General features: G+C 36.7%; 1 protein-coding gene across 3 annotated transcripts in view; it reads left to right on the top strand.

Annotated features, from left to right (window-relative positions):
• The window catches only part of ar (androgen receptor), a 217,413-nt gene extending 202,760 nt beyond the window's left edge, over positions 1 to 14,653 (top strand). For 2 of the 3 annotated variants that reach the window (XM_063061070.1, XM_063061072.1), the window contains exons 7-8: positions 2,903 to 3,060; positions 10,025 to 14,653. In XM_063061070.1, the coding sequence (XP_062917140.1) occupies positions 2,903 to 3,060; positions 10,025 to 10,180 (314 nt within the window). In that variant the 3' untranslated portion in view covers positions 10,181 to 14,653. Of the gene's footprint in view, positions 1 to 2,902; positions 3,061 to 10,024 lie in introns of those variants that run through there. The other variant, XM_063061071.1, reaches the window with a different exon arrangement.
• Positions 14,654 to 22,409: the final 7,756 nt, after the last annotated feature.

Here is a 22,409-nt window from a genome sequence, read left to right on the forward strand (position 1 = left end):
AGTGATCCCTGGGGAAAGCAGAGAGAGGGGGAGGGAAAGATGTGCTTAGTGGTGGGATCCCGTTGGAGGTAGCGGAAATTACGGAGAATTATATGTTGGACCCGGAGGTAGGTGAGGACAAGGGGAACCCTATTCCTAGTGGGGTGGCGGGAGGATGGAGTGAGAGCAGATGTGCGTGAAATGGTTCAAATCTCTTACTAGCTCTTCTTTCAGTTAGTCCTGATGAAGGGTCTCAGCCCGAAGTGTCGACTGTACCTCTTCCTAGAGATGCTGCCTGGTCTGCTGCGTTCACCAGCAACTTTTATGTGTGTTGCTTGAAATTCCAACATCTGCAGATTTCCTCGTGTTTGAGTAAAAACTGACTATGGTTATGCTGAGAGCACCACAAATTTTCTGCTAGAATGTTGTGTGCAATTCACAGTTACAAGGATTTTAATACTTTCTCTTCATAGACTGTCCTTAATTTATGTACAATTCTGTGCCATTTTAATCTATGTGGATCAATGCACAGTGCACCTACTTGTGTGTGTGGGTGGGTGTGAGCATGCACCCATGTGAGTGTGTATGTGAGCTTGTGACCTAGAATATTGTTAGTCGCACAATGGTGCTGGGCGAGCATCAGCCATGCTTAGGTGTTTGATAACTGGAAGTCCACAGAATAATTTTAGCTACTTAGGTGAAACTGTTATAGTGGGATGGGGAGTTCAAAATATTGTCCATTCAGTATTGGGTAGCTATCGGTGGTCAGAATACATGTAAATGGTCATTGAAATTTCTGTTTATATGTCATGATGCCTCATGGTTAAAAGAAATCTTTAACCAAGACATTTTATTGATTTCTTCATAATTTTTAAGTCATCGTTGCCACTGCCTTTTTTTAATGTAATTTTTATTGAGTTTTCAAAGTAAATACAAGAGAGAGAAAAATATCTACCCCCCCCCCGATACTACCTAAAGAGAAAAGAAAAAAAGAGAAAAAAAAAGAACTGCCTGAATATTGGAAGGTTTCCGCATGCTCCATGGGATTAAAAATAAATTTAATATATATTTGTTACTTTCCCCAAGGAACCGAGATCTTTATCATATCTAAAACATTACTTAGCTTCTCAACTCTCATAGTTCCCTGGGGTATCTCTTTGAACTTCACCATGTTACTATGTGTTTCCCTCCCAATCATCCAGGCAAAAAAAAAGATAGATACAATAAAATAAAAAGCAAGATAACCCCCCACTAATGTTGTGAATGAAAAGGTGCACAACACTACCCCCCTCCATTTTGCGGGTCGTGGCTATTGCCACGTTTGCACATATGAATAATGTAGCGATTGGTCAGTGTTTCTTCCAGCTCCCCCGTAACAAAAAATTATATATATATAAAAAAGAAATTAATGTCATTATTCCCACCTGGTATTTCTTCCACTCCCTCATATAATTAATAATATATTTATATATTCATCCGCCTAAAAATCCAACAGGCCTATTCCTTAATCCAGTCTTCATCTTCAATCCATCTCGCTCCCCTGGGTTTGTTCTTGTATCTGGTGAATATTCAACGAATCTCGCACAAACTCCTCCGCCTTCCGGTAATCATCAAAAAATCTTTTTTCTCCACCAGTCAAAAAAATTTTCAAGGTTGCAGGATAACGCAATATAAATTGATAACCGTGATCCCATGGGGCTTTTTTCACTGGATTAAATTTCTTCCTTTTCTTCAAAAGTTCATAACTTATGTCAGGGTAGAAAAAAATTTTCTTCCCTTCTATCATCAGTGGCCCTTTTCTCTTCTTCGCAGCTTGGGCAGCCACCTGTAGAATCCTTTCTTTGTCTTGAAATCTTAAGAATTTTATTAAAATTGATTGTGGATATTGGTCATCTTGTGGTTTTAATCTTAGAGCTCTATGTACCCGCTCAATTTCAATTGGTCGGTCTTCCTCTTTCATTTGCAAGGTTTTCGGGATCCATCGTTGAAAAAATTCTATTGGATTTTCTCTCTCTATACCTTCTTTAAGACCAACAATTTTAATATTATTACGTCTACTAAAATTTTCCAACACATCTACTTTCTCCAAGAGTCGATTTCTTTCCGTGTTCCAGACGAACACATCATTTTCTGTTTTTTCCACTCTGTCGTTAATATGCTCCATTGTTCTTTCCATCTTCTGAAGTTTCTTATCCATTTTATGCTGTCTTTTCATAGCTTTATCATAGCACATCTTCGCGTCTCTAATCTCTATTCTTAATTTTCTTAGTTCAGCCGTTAATTGCAATAAAGCCTCTCTTATGTCTCCGTCGTCTCCTTTACTTCCAGTCTCTTCCAGTTCTTCCTCCTCTTCTTCATCTATATTCTCTGTGGAATCCAATTCTGACTCTGAGTCACTTTCAGTTGCAGTGGCTGTCGGTTCTTGTAGTTTAAGTTGTGTCGATTTGCACATGCGCATTTCCGGCATCTTCTTCTGAGAGACCGCTACGGCCGCCATTGCTCCCTGTTCTTCTACACCAGAGATAAAATGCGTTCTCTCCGAAGGAGATCCAACCTGAATTCAAGGCTCCATCGCTGCAGTAGGCCCTTTTTTCTTCCCATCTCGCGGCGACTTCACAACAACAGACTTCTTCTGTTGCGGTTTACGAGGCATATCGTAGAGTAGTCTTACAAAGTTTATAAGTAGTTTTCGGAAAGTATTTATTAACTTTACTTTGTTTAAACGGTACTTTGCTGATTTTTTACGGGAGAGCTGGATTTACACATCTCAATCCCACGTCATCACGTGACTCCCCCGTTGCCACTGCCTTTTGATTGTATTTTATATAAAAGCTGTGTTTTACATAACATGTTTTTAGAATAGGAAATGTATTGTCATGCCTGATACAAGTTTGTAACATAACCTTCACTGCATATTTGGCAGTTCCAGTCGAAGGTCTAAAAAACCAGAAGTACTTTGATGAGCTGCGTATGAACTACATACAGGAACTGGATAGAGTAATCTCCTTTCAGGGGAAAGATATCATGCACAATCCACAGCGTTTTTATCAACTAACCAAGCTTCTAGATTCTCTGCAAATGGTAAGTCGTGATTCTATTTTAAAGTGCTTATACTGTTGACCATACATCAACGGAACCAGGTTACAGAATTCACTATGCAACTCGTGATTAATCGAAGCTCGTACTTTATTGTCTCTGTACAAACAACAACCTAACTAGGTCGACCCTAGACCAACAGCTTAGGACTTGAATTCTACTGTGCCCTCAGTACCAATACTCACTCAGACCACTTTTCCAATTTATAACACCAAAGTAGGGGATTTCTGTTTGCTAGATGATCGATCCTTGCTTCACCCTCCCCCTGGCATGGGGGTTCTTCCTTGCAATGGTGGGTCTCTTGAGAGAGTTATCGCTGATACCAGACTTGAAGTGTCCACCTTTATATTCGTTCCTTACCAATTCAAATACTGCGTTTCGGTGTCATTGGCTGTAGGTCATCTAATTAACCTTTAACTCCTTTTTATTAGTTCTGGTCCAGGCCAGCATCCATTTATTGTCCTCTTTCCAGAAAGTGCTAGTCTATAATTTATGGCTCTTTGTTCTGTTCAGTAACCAGCTCAAATCACTCCAGGCAGGCACAAACACTAACATTCAGAAACCTGCATGTTATGTTACATCAAAGAACACCTCACAAATAACTTCTTATTTGGAAATAATCTCCAGCCCAGCAGATTACCTAAAATGTCATTGTGTCTACAACACAGAAAGCAAAGCAGCTCCATCTCACAAAATGGAGGATGTAAAACAGTTCCACAAAATGCTCGCCTCCATCTCCAAGCACATGGCAGGAACAAAGACAATTGATCTATCTGCTTCCACTGTCCCATTGGAGTTCAATGTCTTAAATCTGCCAAGACCAACATCTCCACCCTTTTGATCCACAGAAAATCCTGGGGACCACACTTGAGTGAAGATAGTACAAAAGGAACACCAGCATTCATGACTGCATCAAATGAGACAGAAAAAGATTTTAAAATATCATCAATACAAAAACATGAAGAAACATGTTAAAAATATACCCAATTTTGTACCATAAATTAAGACATTTAATGGTAATTAATAATACTTAAACACAACATCACAGTATGAATTCAAATAAAAAATCACCAAAAAGAAATTCAGAATGGCTTGTAGCATCCAAATACTAAATACTAGGCATGAACATTGACTTCTCTAACTTCCGCTAAGGCCCCACCTCCCCCTCGTACCCCATCTGTTACTCATTTTTATGCACACATTCTTTCTCTCACTCTCCTTTTTCTCCCTCTGTCCCTCTGAATATACCTCTTGCCCATCCTCTGGGTCACCCCCCCCTTCTTCCTGGACCTCCTGTCCCATGATCCTCTCGTATCCCCTTTTGCCTATCACCTGTCCAGCTCTCGGCTCTATCCCTCCCCCTCCTGTCTTCTCCTATCATTTTGCATCTCCCCCTCCCCCTCCAGCTTTCAAATCCCTTACTTACTCTTCCTTCAGTTAGTCCTGACGAAGGGTCTCGGCCTGAAACGTCGACTGCACTTCTTCCTATAGATGCTGCTTGGCCTGCTGCGTTCACCAGCAACTTTGATGTATGTTACTAGTCATTAATGTTGCCATGAAAAATAAACACTGGGGAAAATACATTGGATAACCATTAGAAGAAAGAGTAAAGCAATAATAACGTGAAGTAATACACATCCGAGGATGAACATAACGTTTAAACCCCAGTTCCAAACTTTATTCCAAAAAGGATGGATTCTACAAAACATCATTAACTAAACCCATAAGATCTTTAATAGTCTGGGATAATTCATCCCATTGTTGAATAATAGCTTCATTATTGTAAATAACTCTATCCCACTCTGTCATAAAGTAAGTGAAAAAGCAGTTGATACATATCTAAGTAAGCCCTTAGCAGTATAATTAGTAATATCTCCACCTCCAGTTGAATAGGTGGCTATTTCATAAGGTTTGAGTAATAACCTGCACAATCAAAACTAAGTATCTCAAAACATTAAAAACCACAAATTGCAATTTAAAGATCCCTTCATGTCAGAAATGCTTGAAGTAGTAATGTAATAAGTATTTTTCACCAAGCGTATTTCAAGAATGTCCTGTTAATGACAGGTAAAATAGATAGAGAATAACCATAAGAAACAATCCCACAATCTGTTAACCAGTTCTTAATTAAATCCTTAGACAAAGCTAATATTCTCTCTTTTACAAGACAAGAACCAAATTCATACCCTTTATAGATCCCATTTTCATCACACAAAGGACTAGCAACAGTTGGCATTGTAATGGTTGTGACATCAATTGTCATCATAGAGTAATGTATATATGAAAAACCTTAGCACTCCGGAGCCACTGGGATTGAGTTAACTGGGGCACATGATAATCCATAATCTTGTTTTTAATTTGTGTTCACATCAATAATACCATTACATTCATATTACAGTTTTACTCAGATTATAAGTCCTTTTCTCCCTGAAAAAGGACTCGAGAAGAAACATGACTTCCCACTGTTATCCTTACACTCCCATCTTTTCCCCATATTACTGTTATTCACCCACAAATGTCAACAGACAATAGAAGAGTTAACTTCCATTCCTCTGCTTCATCTAAACCATGAGTTATCCTATGCTGCTGAATGCACTGAAAAAGTTCCCAGTGATCATCTCCACTCCACACTTCGGTATATTCGCGGCTGTAGCAGTCAGTTGGGTGACATTGAAAGGGTCACAATCAGTGCCCCTGGCTGTGGTGTTTCCTGCACTCTCTCCGTTACAATGGGTGCCATTGGGACAGCAGGTGTTGAATTTTTCACTCCCTCCACTCCTTGAGGAGGAGGGCCACTTCGCCAATGATCCTCACTATTGTAATGTGTCGCCTCATATGCTAAGTTACCTCAATCTATATCACCATCTCCGTCAGCCCTCGCACCAAATGCACATATCGCTCCTCTGTGAGCTGAGAGTTGACTTTCAAGAGCAGCTTTTTGATTTGTTTTAAACACCTGATGTGGTCAGGACTGCCCTTGTTCTCTGCTGTCGATTTCTATACAATATTCATAGCAGTCTGTAAATCCTGACACTGACATTTCCATTTCTCTACTTCAGTACTTGCCTTTTATATTGCCTCTTCCCGTTTCTGCTTTTCTCTCATGTGTTCATACTGAGTCACGTGAATCAAATTTGCCTGACCCTACACCCTCAGAATTCCATTTTCCTTTCCTTCCCTCTCTAGCTCTTACATAACTCCTCTGTCAGTTTCTGTTTTTCTTTCTTCACTTCAATTATATCTTCCTGCATACATCCCACTGTAACGGCTTTTTAACCTCTTGTAATTTATTTGATTTCTCTTCACTAATTCCTTTCCACAATGCATCCCTCAGGGCTCCTGACCCTCCACTCTCAATCTTTCCTATCCATGCCTCATAGGCCATTTTCTTAATAAAGATTTAAGAAAATTATCCCTCCAATTATCCAAACCACTCTGGGTTCTTTTTGTCCTCTCCCTTTCCTAACCTTGTGGGTGGTTCAGCTCAAAACTAGGGTTCCAGACTTCTATTTTTTTCCCAAGCGCACCCCGGGACGCTAAAGTATGTTGACTGTTCATCAACAGAACTAGATTAGGAAATTCATTACACAACTCGTAATAAATCAAAGCTCGCACTTTATTATCTCTGTACAAACAACAAAGTAACTATGTTAATCGCAGGCCAACAGCTTAGAACATGAATTCTACTGTTCCCTCTACCAATACTCACTCAGACCACTCTTCCAATTTATAACACTGATATAGGGGAGCTCCATTGGCTAAGTGATCAATACTTTCATCCTCCAGCCACTGGCATGGGAGTTTTTCCTTGCGATGGTGGGTCTCTTGAGAGAGTTATCGCTGATACTAGACTCGAAGTGTCCACCTTTAAACTCGTTCCTTACCAATTCAAATATTGCGTTTCGGTGTCATTAGCAGTAGGTCATGTGATTGACCTTTAACACCTTTTTTATTGGTCCTGACCAGCATCCATTCATTGCCCTCTTCCCAGCAATAAACAGTAATTTATGGCTCTTTGTTCTGTTCAGTAACCAGCTCGAATCATTCCAGGCAGGCACAAACACTAACATTCGCAAACCTGCATGTTATGTTATATCAAAGAGCACCTCACAAACAACTTCTTATTTGGAAATGATCTCCAGCCCAGCAGATTACCTGAAACATCATTGTGTCTACAACACAGAAAGCGAAGCAACTCCATCTCACAAAATGGAGGATGTGAAACAGTTCCACAAGATGCTAGCCTCCATCTCCAAGCACATGGCAGGAACAAAGACAATTGATCAGTCTGCTTCCACTGTCCTTGACCCATTTGAGTTCAACGTTTTAAACCCGCCATGGCCAAAAATACCACATATTAGCCTTGTTTGATCTCTTTGCTGAATGATCTAATTGCATCACAAATTTGTTGTGGTAACATTAGCATCTTTTTAATGTGCTTGATGGTGCTATCTATTTTGTATGTTGTACATTGTGTATGAAAACAAATGATAATGTTGAATTAAGTGGTACGATCAAAACTACTTACTAACCATGCATTTCTACAAACTGCATATACAGTAGCTAAATAACTAAAATTGACATTGAGACATTCACCAGGCTGATTCCTGTAATCAGGATTGTCCTATTAAAAGAGTTTAAACTGGTTGAGTCTATGATTTTTGGAATCTAGTAAAATAAGAGGTGTACTTATTGATACATACAAGATCTTGAGGAACATAATGTGGTAGATGTTGCCATGTTTTCACTGGTGGGGGAATCCATGAACAAGGGGGCATTGTTACATGTTTGGGGAGGGGGGGTTGTAATTTAAAATGGAGATGTGCTGAAATATCCTTTTTGCTGAGGGTAGTGAATATCTAGAATTCTCACTGCCAGAAAGTTCTGGAGGTTATATCATCAGATGAATACAGATGCATTTTAAAAGGCTGTGGAATTGAGAGCTATGGGGAAATGGCACAGAAAAGGAAATGAAGGCAGTATGGATCAGCCTTGAGAAGCCAATTCACCTACTCCATCTTCTTTTCATGCCTTTGGTGTAAATATTTTAAACGAATATCAGAATGTAAATTCAGGATTTATTCCATAGTCACTACTTTTTCAACTGTACATGATATAGAAATGTCAGTCATACAGGTAATGTGTGTAATAAGAATTTTGACGTTTTATTGGATACAGTGAGATGCAGTAGAAATTATATTAGCTTCTCATCCGTTAATTCATAAATATTACAAGAAAGAACATGGCGGATAATGGAGAAATTGGCCCACTTTGAAGTACACAGAATAATCAGATGAATATCAATAAGCAGAATCAAAATTGGATTTATTATTAAAATCAGGTTTATTATCACTGACATATATGTCGAGATTTGCTGTTTTACAACAGTATAAAATCATTGTAAGTTACAATAAGAAACATATGAAAAATAAGAAAATTGTGCAAATAAAGAGCAAAATAGTGAGGTAGTGTTCATGGACCATTCAGAAATATGATGGCAGACGGTAAGGAGATAGGACTAAAACTTTGAGTGTGCATCTTCAGGCTCTTGTACCTCCTTTCTGATGGCAGTAATGAGGAGAGGGCATATCTTGGATGATGAGGTTCCTCAATGATATATGTGCCTTCATGAGGTTCCATCTTTTGAAGATGTCCTTGATGGTGGGGAGTCTAGTACCATGTTATACAATAACTGACATGTCATTAAATCTGTTGCTTATGACAGCAGTGCAGTTGAAAACATAAAAATTACTATAAGTTACAAAAATAAATAAATAATGCAAAAGGTAGTGTTCATGGACAATTCAGAGTTCTGATGGTGGAAACTGTTCCTATATGTTGAGTGTGGGTCTTCTGAACCTTCTCCCCATTGCTAGTAATGCAGAGAGAGGATGCCGCAGATGGTGAGGATCTTTAATGATGACAGCTGTCTCTTGATGGTGAGATGGAACTGGCTGAGTCTACAACCCCTGCAGCCTCTTAAAAAAAATCATAGAAAAGTTAAATATTTTCTCAAGCTAGATGCAAAATCCACGTTGAAGTTGCAGTCCTTTCTACTGAAAGGTAATGCTTCGAACAGGGAAACAGTTTTTGGGAACCCACGTGATTGATCTGGAAGTTCATGAATGTCCAGGATATTAATAACTTCTGTGAAATCCAACTGGAGCAAAACTGGCTCAATATGAACTGCATGGATGAATAATCTTCAGGTCGTATTTGTTTCTATACCTTACATCAAGATTAGATTAGTTTTATCACATGTACAAACATTTGTACATTGGAATATACAGTGAAATGCATCATTTCCATCAACAACTAGCATAGTCCAAATATGTGCTGGGGCAGCCCGGAAGTGTCGTCATGCTTCCAGGCCAACAGAACATGCCCACAACTTGTTAACCCTAACCCATAAGAGTTTGGAGTGTGGGAGGAAATTGGACCATCTAGAGGAAACCCACACAATCACGGGGAGAACTGACAAACTCCTTACAGACAGCAGTAGGATTTGAAACCTGATTGCTGCTACTGTAATAGCGTTATGCTACCATGGTTGCCATTCACCTCCAAGAGTAGCCTAAAGTAGATATTTCAATTCATGTAAATGTCTTGCCTCAGTGGAAGAACATAAAACCATTTTCAATCTGAGACAATGTATGAATACCTTCCAGTTAAGGAAATAGCAGCATAACTATAAGCAATCGAAAGGGTATAAATTAACAATGAACAACAGGATGTTGATTTAAGGAGGTTTGATCATAAGTGGTAAGTGGGGATGGGCAACTTGCATGGTTTGTTACTAGCTAGGTATTGATAATTTGGTACTGGTTTCTTAAGTTCTGCCAGTAATTCTGTACTGTCATTAAACATTTATTAGTGTATAAGAATTTTTTTAAATGAAACAATATAACTCTTACTTAATTCTTTTACCAGTTAATTTTATATTTTACAGACAGTGAGGAAACTTCATCAGTTCACATTCGATCTCTTTGTTCAATCTCAGTCTCTCAGCGTCCAGTTCCCTGAAATGTTGGCAGAAATAATATCTGCCCAGGTACCAAAGATCCTCGCTGGTATGGCCAAACCGATTCTTTTTCATGAACAGTGACATTCATTGCTTATATGTGTTATACTGCCTGTAACTCTGTACTACCTAGAGTTTATCTTGTTTTCAACTTCAGTCAAATGCAGAATCTGTGAATTAAGAAATGGGGAAAAAATGCAAAATCTACCTTTGTTTCTGGTTTTCAGTTGACACATTTACAGACTTGGTCAAGTTATACAACCACTGTGGTAGGCAGGTTGTAATCTTACCTACCAGTTGTTATGTTGGACCACACAAATTACTGGATAAAAACATGGTTACATTTAGAAAAAAAATTTGAATTTACCTCTTCATTGGTCCTTCAGAAGAGTTTCATTTTCTGATTTTTACTTAAAGCTACCTACATTTTGTTCGTGTTATTTTGAAACTACCTAGTGACCTTTTTTCATTATACATATCAGATATTAGTTTTGCCTGGTGTTAACATAGTGCCTAATAGTATACGTTTATCAAATTATATTTGTTAAATGCAAAATTTGATGTAAATTGTAATTTTTTAAATTTGCACTATAAATTTCCTTTTCCTGAATGCCAGAAAAAAATGTATTTTATGGTAGTTTTGGGATGTCCAAAATTCATAAATATTTTTTTAATTTCCAAAGAGGTACATTATATAATAGGCATTTCCGTGCAATGATTTAATACAGATCTTCCTTTCTGTTTAAAAGCATACGTTTGAAAATCTAAAATCATAGAATTTGTACTTCTAAATCCCAACTATATCATGTTTCACTATTAAGGAATGCGTAAGTTCTGGTTGCACTCTGCTACTTTAGACTTGTTCTTTTGATGGATTTGAGCTTCTACCTGGTCAATATATGATGCAGTGATACTCCAAACTTGATACGTACCAAAGCATTTTTTGTTACTTAAATGAGGATCCTGGTATATATTCTTTGACTATGCAGTGCAGCATGATACTAACTGCATGTTTGGATCTTTATAACTCTTGCTCATATTGCCAAATTTGTTTTACCCTATACATACTTAACCAGAAGTAATACTTAAAGATACCATTTTACTATAAACCAACACTGATAAGTTCCACCAGGCAATAAAAGGACACACACTACTTAATCATTCTTATTGATTAAAAATGAAAAGCATTTCTTCTTTAGTATGCAGTCTTCCTGACTGTTATTTAGTATTTTGATCAGTAAATATTTTTGCCATTCTTTTGTACTTGCCCCTTTTTTATTCAGTGCAAAAGCATAACAAAGATTCAAACAGCATAACATAAAAATATGTCTGAAAATGTCTTAAGTTTGCCACGTATCTATGCCAGATTTGGTTTGCTGCAAACTATTCAAACTTTTGTTCTCCTACGAAATGAAGTATGAATATAGACCACATGGTGAAAGCAGCTTGCATCTGAAGAAGAAAGACATCATGCCAGTAATTTTCTTTTCAAAAATTGAGTTTAAACTAGTCCTTTTTCATTCTAGGTATGAGCATGTTATTAACATTTAGTGTTAACGAAAAGAAAATGATGTAAATTTCCAAACTTCATTAGTGTAAAGTAAAAATATGGAGATAATGCATTTCTCCATTGGAAGTACTTTCAAATTAAATGTCTTGTGTAAAAATGTTTCTGTAGGCTTCACAGTTAAAAAAAGAACTTTTTCCGTCATATGTGAATAACACCAATGTAATGCGTACCTTGTTTGGAATTCTTTCTGAAATAAAATTTCTTTGTTCAGTGCAGTCAAAAGACAGGCTAATGCTAGATGTACAATTCTATAAGCATATTCTTTAACAAAATGTTGTATTTTTGAGAGATGGGAAGGATAGAGAAATGCACTTGTTCATATTTTTAAGCAAATTAAAAGGACTTGCTACTTATTTTAAAATGACTTAGTTTTTGCTTTTCTTTGGATGTACAGGAAAGAGATTATTTACTTGAAAGTGCAAGCTTTATTGTTGCACTTCAGTTGTATATTTTTAAAGCTTTGAGGACTTGGTCATCGAATCCATGACTTTCAGTAACCTAGGTGATTGTAGATACTGGGAGCAAATAAAACCCTATAATCTTTTTGTTTCATTTATCTCACAAAATATAAACTAAATAGTTTTGGTTCTTCTAAACAAAGTGTGGTAAGCTGAGACCTAAGGGATGGACCAGTGTTTATTTTGCAAATAAATAAATACTTAATGTTTACTCAATTTATCTTGCCAATTTTTTGGCTCTTAACTCTGAAATGCTTGTAATCCCAGCCATAATTTGAAGTAGTTTATAGTGTAAGTCAAAAATAAGTGAGTTCCTGCACTAAATTCAAAAATATCTTTTTCATTGGCTTTTTCAGCAAGTGAAAGTGTTTTTGTAAGATTTTGAAATGTTGAACGTGCTGAAATTTCAGAAGTAGAGTGACAATCACTTGAGATGAATGAATGAATTCTGTTATGTAAATATACAAATCTGTGTTGCAGTAGTAACATGTTGCTGGTTAAGCAAAAGTAATGCATATAACAGATAATTCTTAATTGAATTCTTAATTCACCACTATGGCAATTAAAATGTTTCATCTATCCAGTCATTCCTGTTAAGTAGAAGGCACCCAATGTACAGGAAATAAACTAGCATTTGCCATGATGTTCCCTTAAGCAGCTATCCTTATTGAGAAGGTGTATGTTGATACCCATATGCTTGTGTTCCAATTTTATACATTTCTGGATATTATTTTTCTTTTATGGAAAATTACTCCCAAGTGCTAACTAATATCTGTATATATATTTCCCATGCCTTAGCTACCCTAAATGTGTAGATTAATTTGTAAGTGCCTTCACAAATTTGTTAAAGCTAGCAGGAAAAAAATATAGTATAATGTGTTAGAATGCTATCAGACACTCTTTAAAAATTATTTTTCAATTATGTTTAACTGGAATCACAGCATTAGGAATCTCTTTATCAAGGTGAAATTTGAAAGGAATCTTCAGAATTTTTGTTCCCTATTCTCAGCTTTTGTTTCATATTTCATTTTATGTTAATGACCCTAAAACCTACAAATTCATAACTCCAGACTATCATTAGATCTGATTATATAATAGGGAAGTGCTTCTGTTTAGGAGTTACTTTATGAAAGAAGTTTCATTATGAAAACCTCCTTTCCACTAACTTTCAGTGAAACTTAGTTACCCCACAAGTCATGTCATTCACAATTTTGCTATTCACAGTCTACCTTGCTGTGTACCATCAGCAAAGAAATTTTTTGATTGATTGAGAGGCCACAGCCAACAAAACTTACAATTAATGGGATTAACGTATATCACAAAGGCAGTAATACATATTCAATATAAAATAATAAAATAGTCTTTTATAATATTTCAACATGTTTTGTTGCCTTGTAATGTAGTTCCAGATTAGGTGTTTTCCTGTATGTACTGTACATTGACTAAAATGTTTTTCAGAATGTGGTATCTACTTTTAAAACAGCCAGAAGCGGAAAGCTCAGAGTGCTTATGGGTCAGGTGGCGAGTACGATGAGAAGAAATCAGTTTATGATTTGGGTTAAGACCCTTTATGGAGTGGGTTGGGGACCTAAAAAATCATAACTTAAAAACAAAACATTATATTTTAAATCCTTTTTTCAAGTTTAGCTTCAGACACTAAGTATTTCCAGTAGTTTCTTGTTTTGTATTTCTAATATCTTCTGATGCTGTTTTTTGTTTTGAAATGATAAATAATGCACCTTAAGACATATATAGACCTCAGAGAGGAATCTCAACTATGTTTCATGATCCTTGAATAAAAGTTTACCAGAGACGTATAATATTTGACCCCTTGGATTTTTTTTCAGGCAAACCTGAAGTCACTTTCCTAACAGTTTGAGTGTCTGACCAGTACCATTTACTTAATGTAAATGTATGGATCACCCCAATTTTAGTTTTAAGTCTGTTGATAAATAAGGTCTGTTTCTTTAATGGTTTGAGAATAGAAATATTTTGTAAGAATAAGCACCTTATAAGTGACCATTTTTATTAGACTTTTTTGATTCTTTTTTGTATTGTTGAGCATTTGGTAAATAAAGGGAATGTGCACATTTCTATATATTCTGTTTTGTAGAGCAGTGTATTGTATATATGCATTACCTAGTTTTTGCAATGCAGTAATGTATTGTGCTTGAAAATGTTGCTGTATTTGTTTTATTCTGTTAAAGTCTATATAATAGTACAGGGTGGTGGAGACTGCCTGGGCGCCTGCAGGATAAACTATTGAGATGAAGCAAATGGTACTGCTGTATAAGTAGAATTGTCACAATGAGATGCATTTGTAATGAGTAATAATGTTATTGCTAAAGTTTAGGAAAAGTATTACTGGGATCTCCTGTTAGTATCATGTCTTATTTTTGACAACCTAAAGTGAATGTGAGATGGCAAAATAAAAGCTTACTAAGGTCGTTGTAAAGAAACAATGTTAAGAAATATATGCAGTTTTCATCAAAGGTACATAAAATGAAAATTGTGTTCTTTTGAATATTCAACAGAAACATTAAATCCATTTTAATCCTTTTTCTGCACTCAATAGAGTGGTCATTGATGGCTATCTTTATACTTTATACTTTTATTGTCGCCAAACAATTGATACTAGGGTGTACAATCATCACAGCGATATTTGATTCTGCTCTTCGTGCTCGCTGGAGTACAAATCGATAGTAGATATTAAAAAGTTAAATTATAAATCATAAATAGAAAATAGAAAAGGGAAAGTAAGGTAGTGCAAAAAAAACTGAGAGGCAGGTCCGGATATTTGGAGGGTATGGCCCAGATCCAGGTCAGGATCTGTTCAGCAGTCTTATCACAGTTGGAAAGCTGTTCCCAAATCTGGCCGTACGAGTCTTCAAGCTCCTGAGCCTTCTCCCGGAGGGAAGAGGGACGAAAAGTGTGTTGGCTGGGTGGGTCGTGTCCTTGATTATCCTGGCAGCACTGCTCCGACAGCATGCAGTGTAAAGTGCGTCCAAAGATGGAAGATTGGTTTGTGTGATGTGCTGCGCTGTGTTCATGATCTTCTGCAGCTTCTTCCGGTCTTGGACAGGACAGCTTCCATACCAGGTTGTGATGCACCCCAGAAGAAAGCTTTCTACGGTGCATCTATAAATTTGGTGAGGGTTTTAGGGGACAGGCCAAATTTCCTTAGCTTCCTCAGGAAGTAAAGGCGCTGGTGGGCCATCTTGGGCAGTGGACTCTGGTTGGACCAAGTCAGGTCATTTGTGATATTGACCCCTCATTGGTTAATAGCAGTAGTAGGTAGCATAGGGGTGGCCTGGGACTGGGCATGGCAGACTTTCAATTATGAGAGTCATAGAGGTAGCAATAAAGTTGTGATTTAGGTGTGGTCTATTTCTCACTGATGTACGGGTAGAAATGATAAGTATAAAACAATGCAGTCATTGATGTACTTAAGGCAATAGAAAAGTTTGTCACAGTTACTGTTACTTAATGAATTAAAGAAGTGTCTGGTTGTCTTTTCCTGCCAGATATCAGCTGATGCAGCAGCAACAGCAAGCATTTTTGAACTGTTTGTATTTTCTAAAGAAACAGAATATCATATGCCTACCAACGCTGCCATAGTTCACTCTATTTGAAAAGGCTAGTACTTTTAGAAGCAATGAATAGTGTGTGAATTGCACTAGAAAAAAAGTACATTTCCTGGACAATGCCCTGTGTGCTGTGTATGAAACAAAGTTTGCATACATATATCTCAAGAGAAGGGTTGAGAGCCAGTGCATCAATTGACCAGCAAATGCCAATTACTAACCAAATTTATAATTAGGAGCACCAGAAGTGAGCCAAGCTTTTCCTTTGGGAGGCTGCCTGTGGAAGAGCCAATTCTTGAGAGGACTGGAAAAATTCTAATTACATTTTGTACAATATTCCTAACGAACTCAGTCACTGGGAATGAACTAAAGGAAATGAGTTGAGAGAACACAGGTGAGATTCTTATTGTGTTACCTTTATGCTGACAAGCTGTTTAAGGCCATTTTGGCTTTCTTTTATTAAAACATCAGCTACAATCTGGATGACCTTGATTTGAGAATAACAGTGAGCAAAGTTTCATTTATTATTAAATCATACACAACTCTCGAAATTTGTCTTGTCCAGATAGTCATGAAACAAAGAAAGAACATGAAAGTTGCTCAGAGAGAAACATCAACCCTCTACCCCCAGCACAAAAGCGTCATCCCAATCATCGACCCCCAAACCCCCTTCCCCACTCAAAAAACTAACAGAACATCAACCCCCAAATACTCTTCACTCAAATGACAAAACAGAAAAGGAACCAGGTGATAAAAAAAAAACCACAACATAAAAACCCATGTCAGAAAAAGTCCACTCTCTATACATGCAGTAGGCCAATCCATAAATGCAGAACCACTGGACCATCCACTGATATCACTGACATTCATCGAAAGAGAAGGACACCATACAAGGCAGAGAAACGTACCTTCCTGCCACATCGAGCCACACAGTGATAGGCTGCTCACAGATTCCTATCCAGCAACAATCAAAAGGAAGGCAGTCGGTGCTGAACCTTCTGCATTCACCTTGATGTCTCGATCTTTCTCGACACTTTAATCGGTGATTAATGGACACTTTAACCTGCGAAATGGAGTGGAATATCAGCTCATGCCTTGTCTCAAAGTTTCTTCACATCAAGGCCATCCAAGCACGCACTCAGTTCCCCGAATCATCATCTCGGAGACAGCAAAGCACTGGAGCACTTGAATAATCTTCAAACTGTAAATCGCAGGCTCTAACAGCTATCTGGAAGATGTCAACCAAGGAATGCTGGCAACATCTGACCTATGTTTGTGCTTTGTGAACATACTGCATAATTGCATACATCAACCTTATAACATTTAAGGAACAAAGCAATAATGCATAGTTCAAAATATAGGCATCCGTTAGTCTCGTGAAACAATGGATTTGAGCCTTGGAAGGTTTCCGGGGCGCAGGCCTGGGCAAGGTTGTATGGAAGACCGGCAGTTGCCCTTGCAGCAAGTCTCCCCTTTCCATGCCACAGATGTTGTCCAAGGGAAGGGAACTAGGGCTGATACAGCTTGGCACTGGTGTCCTTGCAGAGCAATGTGTGGTTAAGTGCCTTGCTCACGGACACAACACACTGCCTCAGCTGAGGCTTGAACAAGCGACCTTCAGATCACTAGACGGACACCTTTAATCACTTGGCCACGCGCCAGTTCAATGTATATTTATTATTAAAGTATGTATACTGTTTACAATCTTGAAATTAGTCTTCTTGCAGGCAGCCAAAAAACAAAGAAACACAATAGAAGCTATTTAAAAAGCCCACACAACGAAGAGTGTCGACACCCAATGTGTGGGGGGATAAAAAAGAACAAATCTTGCAAACAAAAAAAAAGGAAAGTGAGTTCATATTCATGGAGCAAGTTCACGCTGAGGCATGTGCCGATGTTTTCAGGCCGCAGCTGCAGAGTCAGTTCAGCGATGAAGTGCATTGATTGTGCAAATAGTAAAAGAAAATAAATGAAAATACATGGAACATGAACAGCAGAATCCCCAAAAGTGAGTGCACAGCTGCTTTCAGCGCTCAGGCAAGTGAAGCCAGTTCAGGAGCCTCATGGCTGTAAGGCAACAACTGCTCCCAACCTGATGGTGTGGCACGGTGGTAGTAGGGAGTAGAGGGAGAGAGCAGTCAACCACAGGCACTCGGCACTGAACACCTGTTTGTCTTCCACTCTCATCAAAAATGATTTTAATCATCTAATCGGCGCAGAGTAATGGAGTTGACCAGGGTTGCCTTGGAGTGCAATACACAAATGGAACCATTCTATTGGATTACATTTCCAAGCCTATAGCGTAAGCTATATGTTCATTAATGACATGCCTAATTTGTTTCCTTATCCTACTGGTGCTGTCATAAGCACTGTGTACTAGGTGGTAGCATTTTCAGAACTTTGAAAAATAGAGGGCTATGCGCTAGGGAAATTCTAGGCAGTCTCTAGGGTAAGTTACATGGTCGGTACAACATTGTGGGCTGAAGGGCCTGTAATGTACTGTAAATTTCTATGTTCTATGTTAACTCTCACAGCCAGAGGGAAGTTGTTACCCAGTCTGACAACCCTTACAGTTATTAATGACTAACAGTCATTTGTCATAACAAATGGATTTTTTTTTTGTTGTGACTGAGAAAGTACTAAATCTCACATGAATATGGCTCTTTTTTCAATCTTTTTATTAAGTTTCAGATTAATATACATAACATTAATGATACAAAGAGATTGGTATACCATTGATCATGGTTAACATATACAAACATAATTCGAGTAAAGTCTATAATTCAAGCCTCCCAATCTCATAAGTAATTGAACATGAAAAAAGAATTTTATAAAGAACCCCGTAAACTAAAAAAAAGAATGAAAATGGGATGTCCTGTTACTTTGGATAAGAACATTATTTGTCATTAGCTCCACTCCTCCATATATAAACAAAAGATTATTTTTAAACAAGTGTTCTGAAAGGGACAACTTACATCGTATGAAAATGTTGAATAAATGGTCTCCAGGTTTCTTCAAATTTGACTGAAGAATCAACCGTACCACACCTAATTTTTTTCAGGTTTAAACATAATATAGTTTGAGAAAACCATTGAAAAGAAGTAGGAGGATCAGAATTTTTCCATTGAAGTAAGATGGAGCTTTTAGCTATTAGTGTAACAAATACAATCAAACAGCAAGCTGTAAAGGATAAATGACCAACATCTGTCACTGGTACAGTAATCCAAAAGTTGCAGTAATAGGGTGAGGTTTTTAATTAATACGCAAAACTGTTGAAGTAATATCAAAAATATCTTTCCAATATTTATCAAAAAGAGGGCAAAACCAAAACATGTGTCAGAGAGGCCACCTCAGAATTACATCTGTCACACACAGGATTTATATGTCGATAAAAAGGAGCTAATTTATCCTTAGACATTTGAGCCCTATGGACTATTTTAAATTGTATCAATGTATGTCTAGCACACATTGAGGAAGTATTAACTAGTTGAAGAATTTTCTCCCATTTCTGTATAGGTAAAGATACCTGAAGTTCTCTTTCCCATTCATTTTTTATTTTATCAGATGTACCTAGATGTATTTTCGTAATTAATTCATACAAAACTACTATTGAGCACTTCTGATAAGGGATTTAAACCTAAAAAATTTTCTGAAACATTAGGTGGATGAAATATTGGAAAGTTAGGTAAAATACCATACAAAAAACTTATCTGCAGATATGTGAAAAAATGTGAACTAGGCAACTTATATTTATTAGATAATTGTTCAAACGACATGAAACAATTATCCATGGATAAATCACAAAAGCATACTATTCCCCTTGTTTTCCATAAGGTAAAAGCTTGATCAATTCTAGAAGGTTGAAAGAAAAAATTAGATGTAATAGGACCAGATAAAATAAATTCATTCAATCCAAAAAAATTTGCAAAATTGAAACCATATTCATATTGTATTTTTAATTATTGGATCAATTATTTGTTTATTCAGTTTGGTTAATGCAAAGGGGAGCAAAGCTCCTAACATAGAAACTGATGAGAACCCCTGCGCAGACTTACCCTCCAGGTTCACCCATTGTGGACAATGAGTTTCATCCCAATCTTGCATCCAAAACATTAAATATAGGATATTAATTGCCCAATAATAAAATCTAAAATTCGGCAATGCTAAACCACCATCCTTTTTTGATTTTTGTAGATTTCTTACTCAATCTAGGATTTTTATTCTACCATATATAATGAAGAAATTTTAGAATCAAAAATATCAAAAAAGGATTTAGAGATAAAAATTGGTACCATTTGAAATAAATACAGAAATTTAGGTAAAACAGTCATTTTAATAGCATTAATTCGACCAATCAATGACAAGGACAGTGGGGACCATTTAATAAACAATTGTTTAACATGGTCAATTAAGGGTAGAAAATTAACTTTAAATAGATCTTTATATTTTTTAGTAATTTTGACACCCAAATAAGTGAAATAAACAGTAATTAATTCAAATGGTAATTGTCTATAATTGGAACTTGCATATTTAATGGAAAAAGCTCACTCTTATTAAGATTTAGTTTATAACCTGAAAAACTACTAAACTGAGCTAGTAGTGATAAAACTGCCAGGATGAATTTCTCTGAGTTAAAGATATATAGTAACAAGTTACCTGCATACAATGATACCTTATGCATCTCCTTCCCACGAGCGATTCCAAATACATTGGGTGAATCACGAAAGGCAATTGCCAAGGGTTCCAAAGCAATATCAAATAACAAAGGCCTTAACCAACAACCCTATCTAGTACCTCTGAAAAGCCTAAAAAAAAAAGGGGGGATCTCTGATTATTGGTAAATACGGAAGCCAAAGGTGAATGATATATCAATTCAAGCCAAGAAATAAATTTTGGGCTAAAGTTGAATCTCTCAAGCACATTAAATAAATATTTCCGTTCAACTCTGTCAAACGCCTTCTAGGCATCAAGCAAAATAACATATTACGGAACTTTAGATGAAAGACTATATACAAAGTTCATTAACCTAACATTGAAATATGAAAAGCGATTTTTAATAAATCCTGACTGATCATCAGAAATAATTTGTGGCAGTACCTTTTCCAATCTATTTGCTATTATTTTAGAAAAAAAATTTGGAATCTACATTCAACAAAGATATAGGTCTATATGATGCACAATCAGTAAGGTCTTTTTTAGGAATTAAAGAAATGGATGCTTCATAAAAGGATTGTGGTAATTTACCTACAACTAAGGTATCCTTAAAAATTTTACATAGCCATGGTGAAAGTAAATTTGAAAAAGATTTATAAAATTCTACTGTAAATCCATCCAGACCCGGTGCTTTTCCAGTATTCATCGCAAAAATTGCTTTCTTAATATCATCTTCTGTAATGGATGCATCTAGTTCTAAGCGTTCATTAAGTGGTAATTTCAGAATGTTCAATTTCCTTAAAAATTTATGCACAATGGTAGACTCTTCAGGAAATTCTGATTGATATAGAGAGGTATAAAATTCTTGAGAAGATTTATTAATTTCGTCATAATCAACCGTCAAAGTACCATCCCATTTAGAAACTTTGCTAATCAAACGTTTAGCCGAAGCAGCTTTCAGTTGGTCTGCGAATAATTTACCTGATTTATCACCATGTATATAAAACTGACTCTTAGTTTTAAGTAATTGATTTTCAATCGGAGAAGTTAATAAATTATGTTGCATTTGAAGTTCAATCCTCTTTTTATAGAGTTCTAGATTAGGAGCAACAGAATACTTTTTATCAGTTTCTTTAATCTTATCAACCAGTGTACATATTGTATTATTAATTCGTATTTTTCAATCCAGCAGAATATGAAATAATTTGCCCACAAATGCATACTTTAAAAGTATCCCACAATATTACACTGGAAATTCCAACCGTAGAATTAGTTGAAAAGAAAAAATTTATCTGTTCTTTAATAAAATTGGCAAAATTTGAATCCTGCAGTAAAATGGAATTGAACCTCCATTGTCTAGCACTAGAAATTATGTCAGTGAATTTAATCGATAGTTTTAGAGGTGCATGATCAGAAATAGTAATTTCATCATATTCACGTGCAATAACAGACTAAACTAATTGGGAATCAATAAAAAAAATAATCAATTCTCGAATAGCTATAATATACATGGGAGAAAAAAGAGAACTCTTTTTCATTATGACATAAAAACCTCCAAACATCTAAGATTCCGGAATCAACAAAAAAGGAGTTAATAAAAATAGCAGATTTGTTTGGAGGTATCTGATTGGGGCAGATCTATCCATCAAAGGGTTCAAGCAACAATTAAAGTCTCCACCCATTATCAACTTATGTTCATTTAAATTAGGAAAAGATGCAAATAAATGCTTAAAACTTCAGGATAGCATTTTGGGCATCGAGGGAGAGAGAAGGAGGAGAGCCATCCGCAGTACCACCGATGTGGCAGAGAGGGCCTCAAGATGGCTGTGGCTCAAAAGAGGGGAGCCATGGAGTCATAAGTAGCTAGCCATCTGGACACAAGCTGGGGTCTGATCAGCCCCGGCTGGGTCACTTGGAGGAGGTTGTATGGTGTTGAAAGACCCGAAACACCCGATGATTCCAGGAACATCACTGAAGGTGTGTCCAGAAGCATCAATAGATGTATGTACACAGGTGCATAAATATTAATCATAACAACTTTTTGATTT

This window comes from Mobula hypostoma, chromosome 10, assembly GCF_963921235.1.
Source record: "Mobula hypostoma chromosome 10, sMobHyp1.1, whole genome shotgun sequence".
In the NCBI taxonomy this organism is placed as follows: domain Eukaryota; kingdom Metazoa; phylum Chordata; class Chondrichthyes; order Myliobatiformes; family Myliobatidae; genus Mobula; species Mobula hypostoma.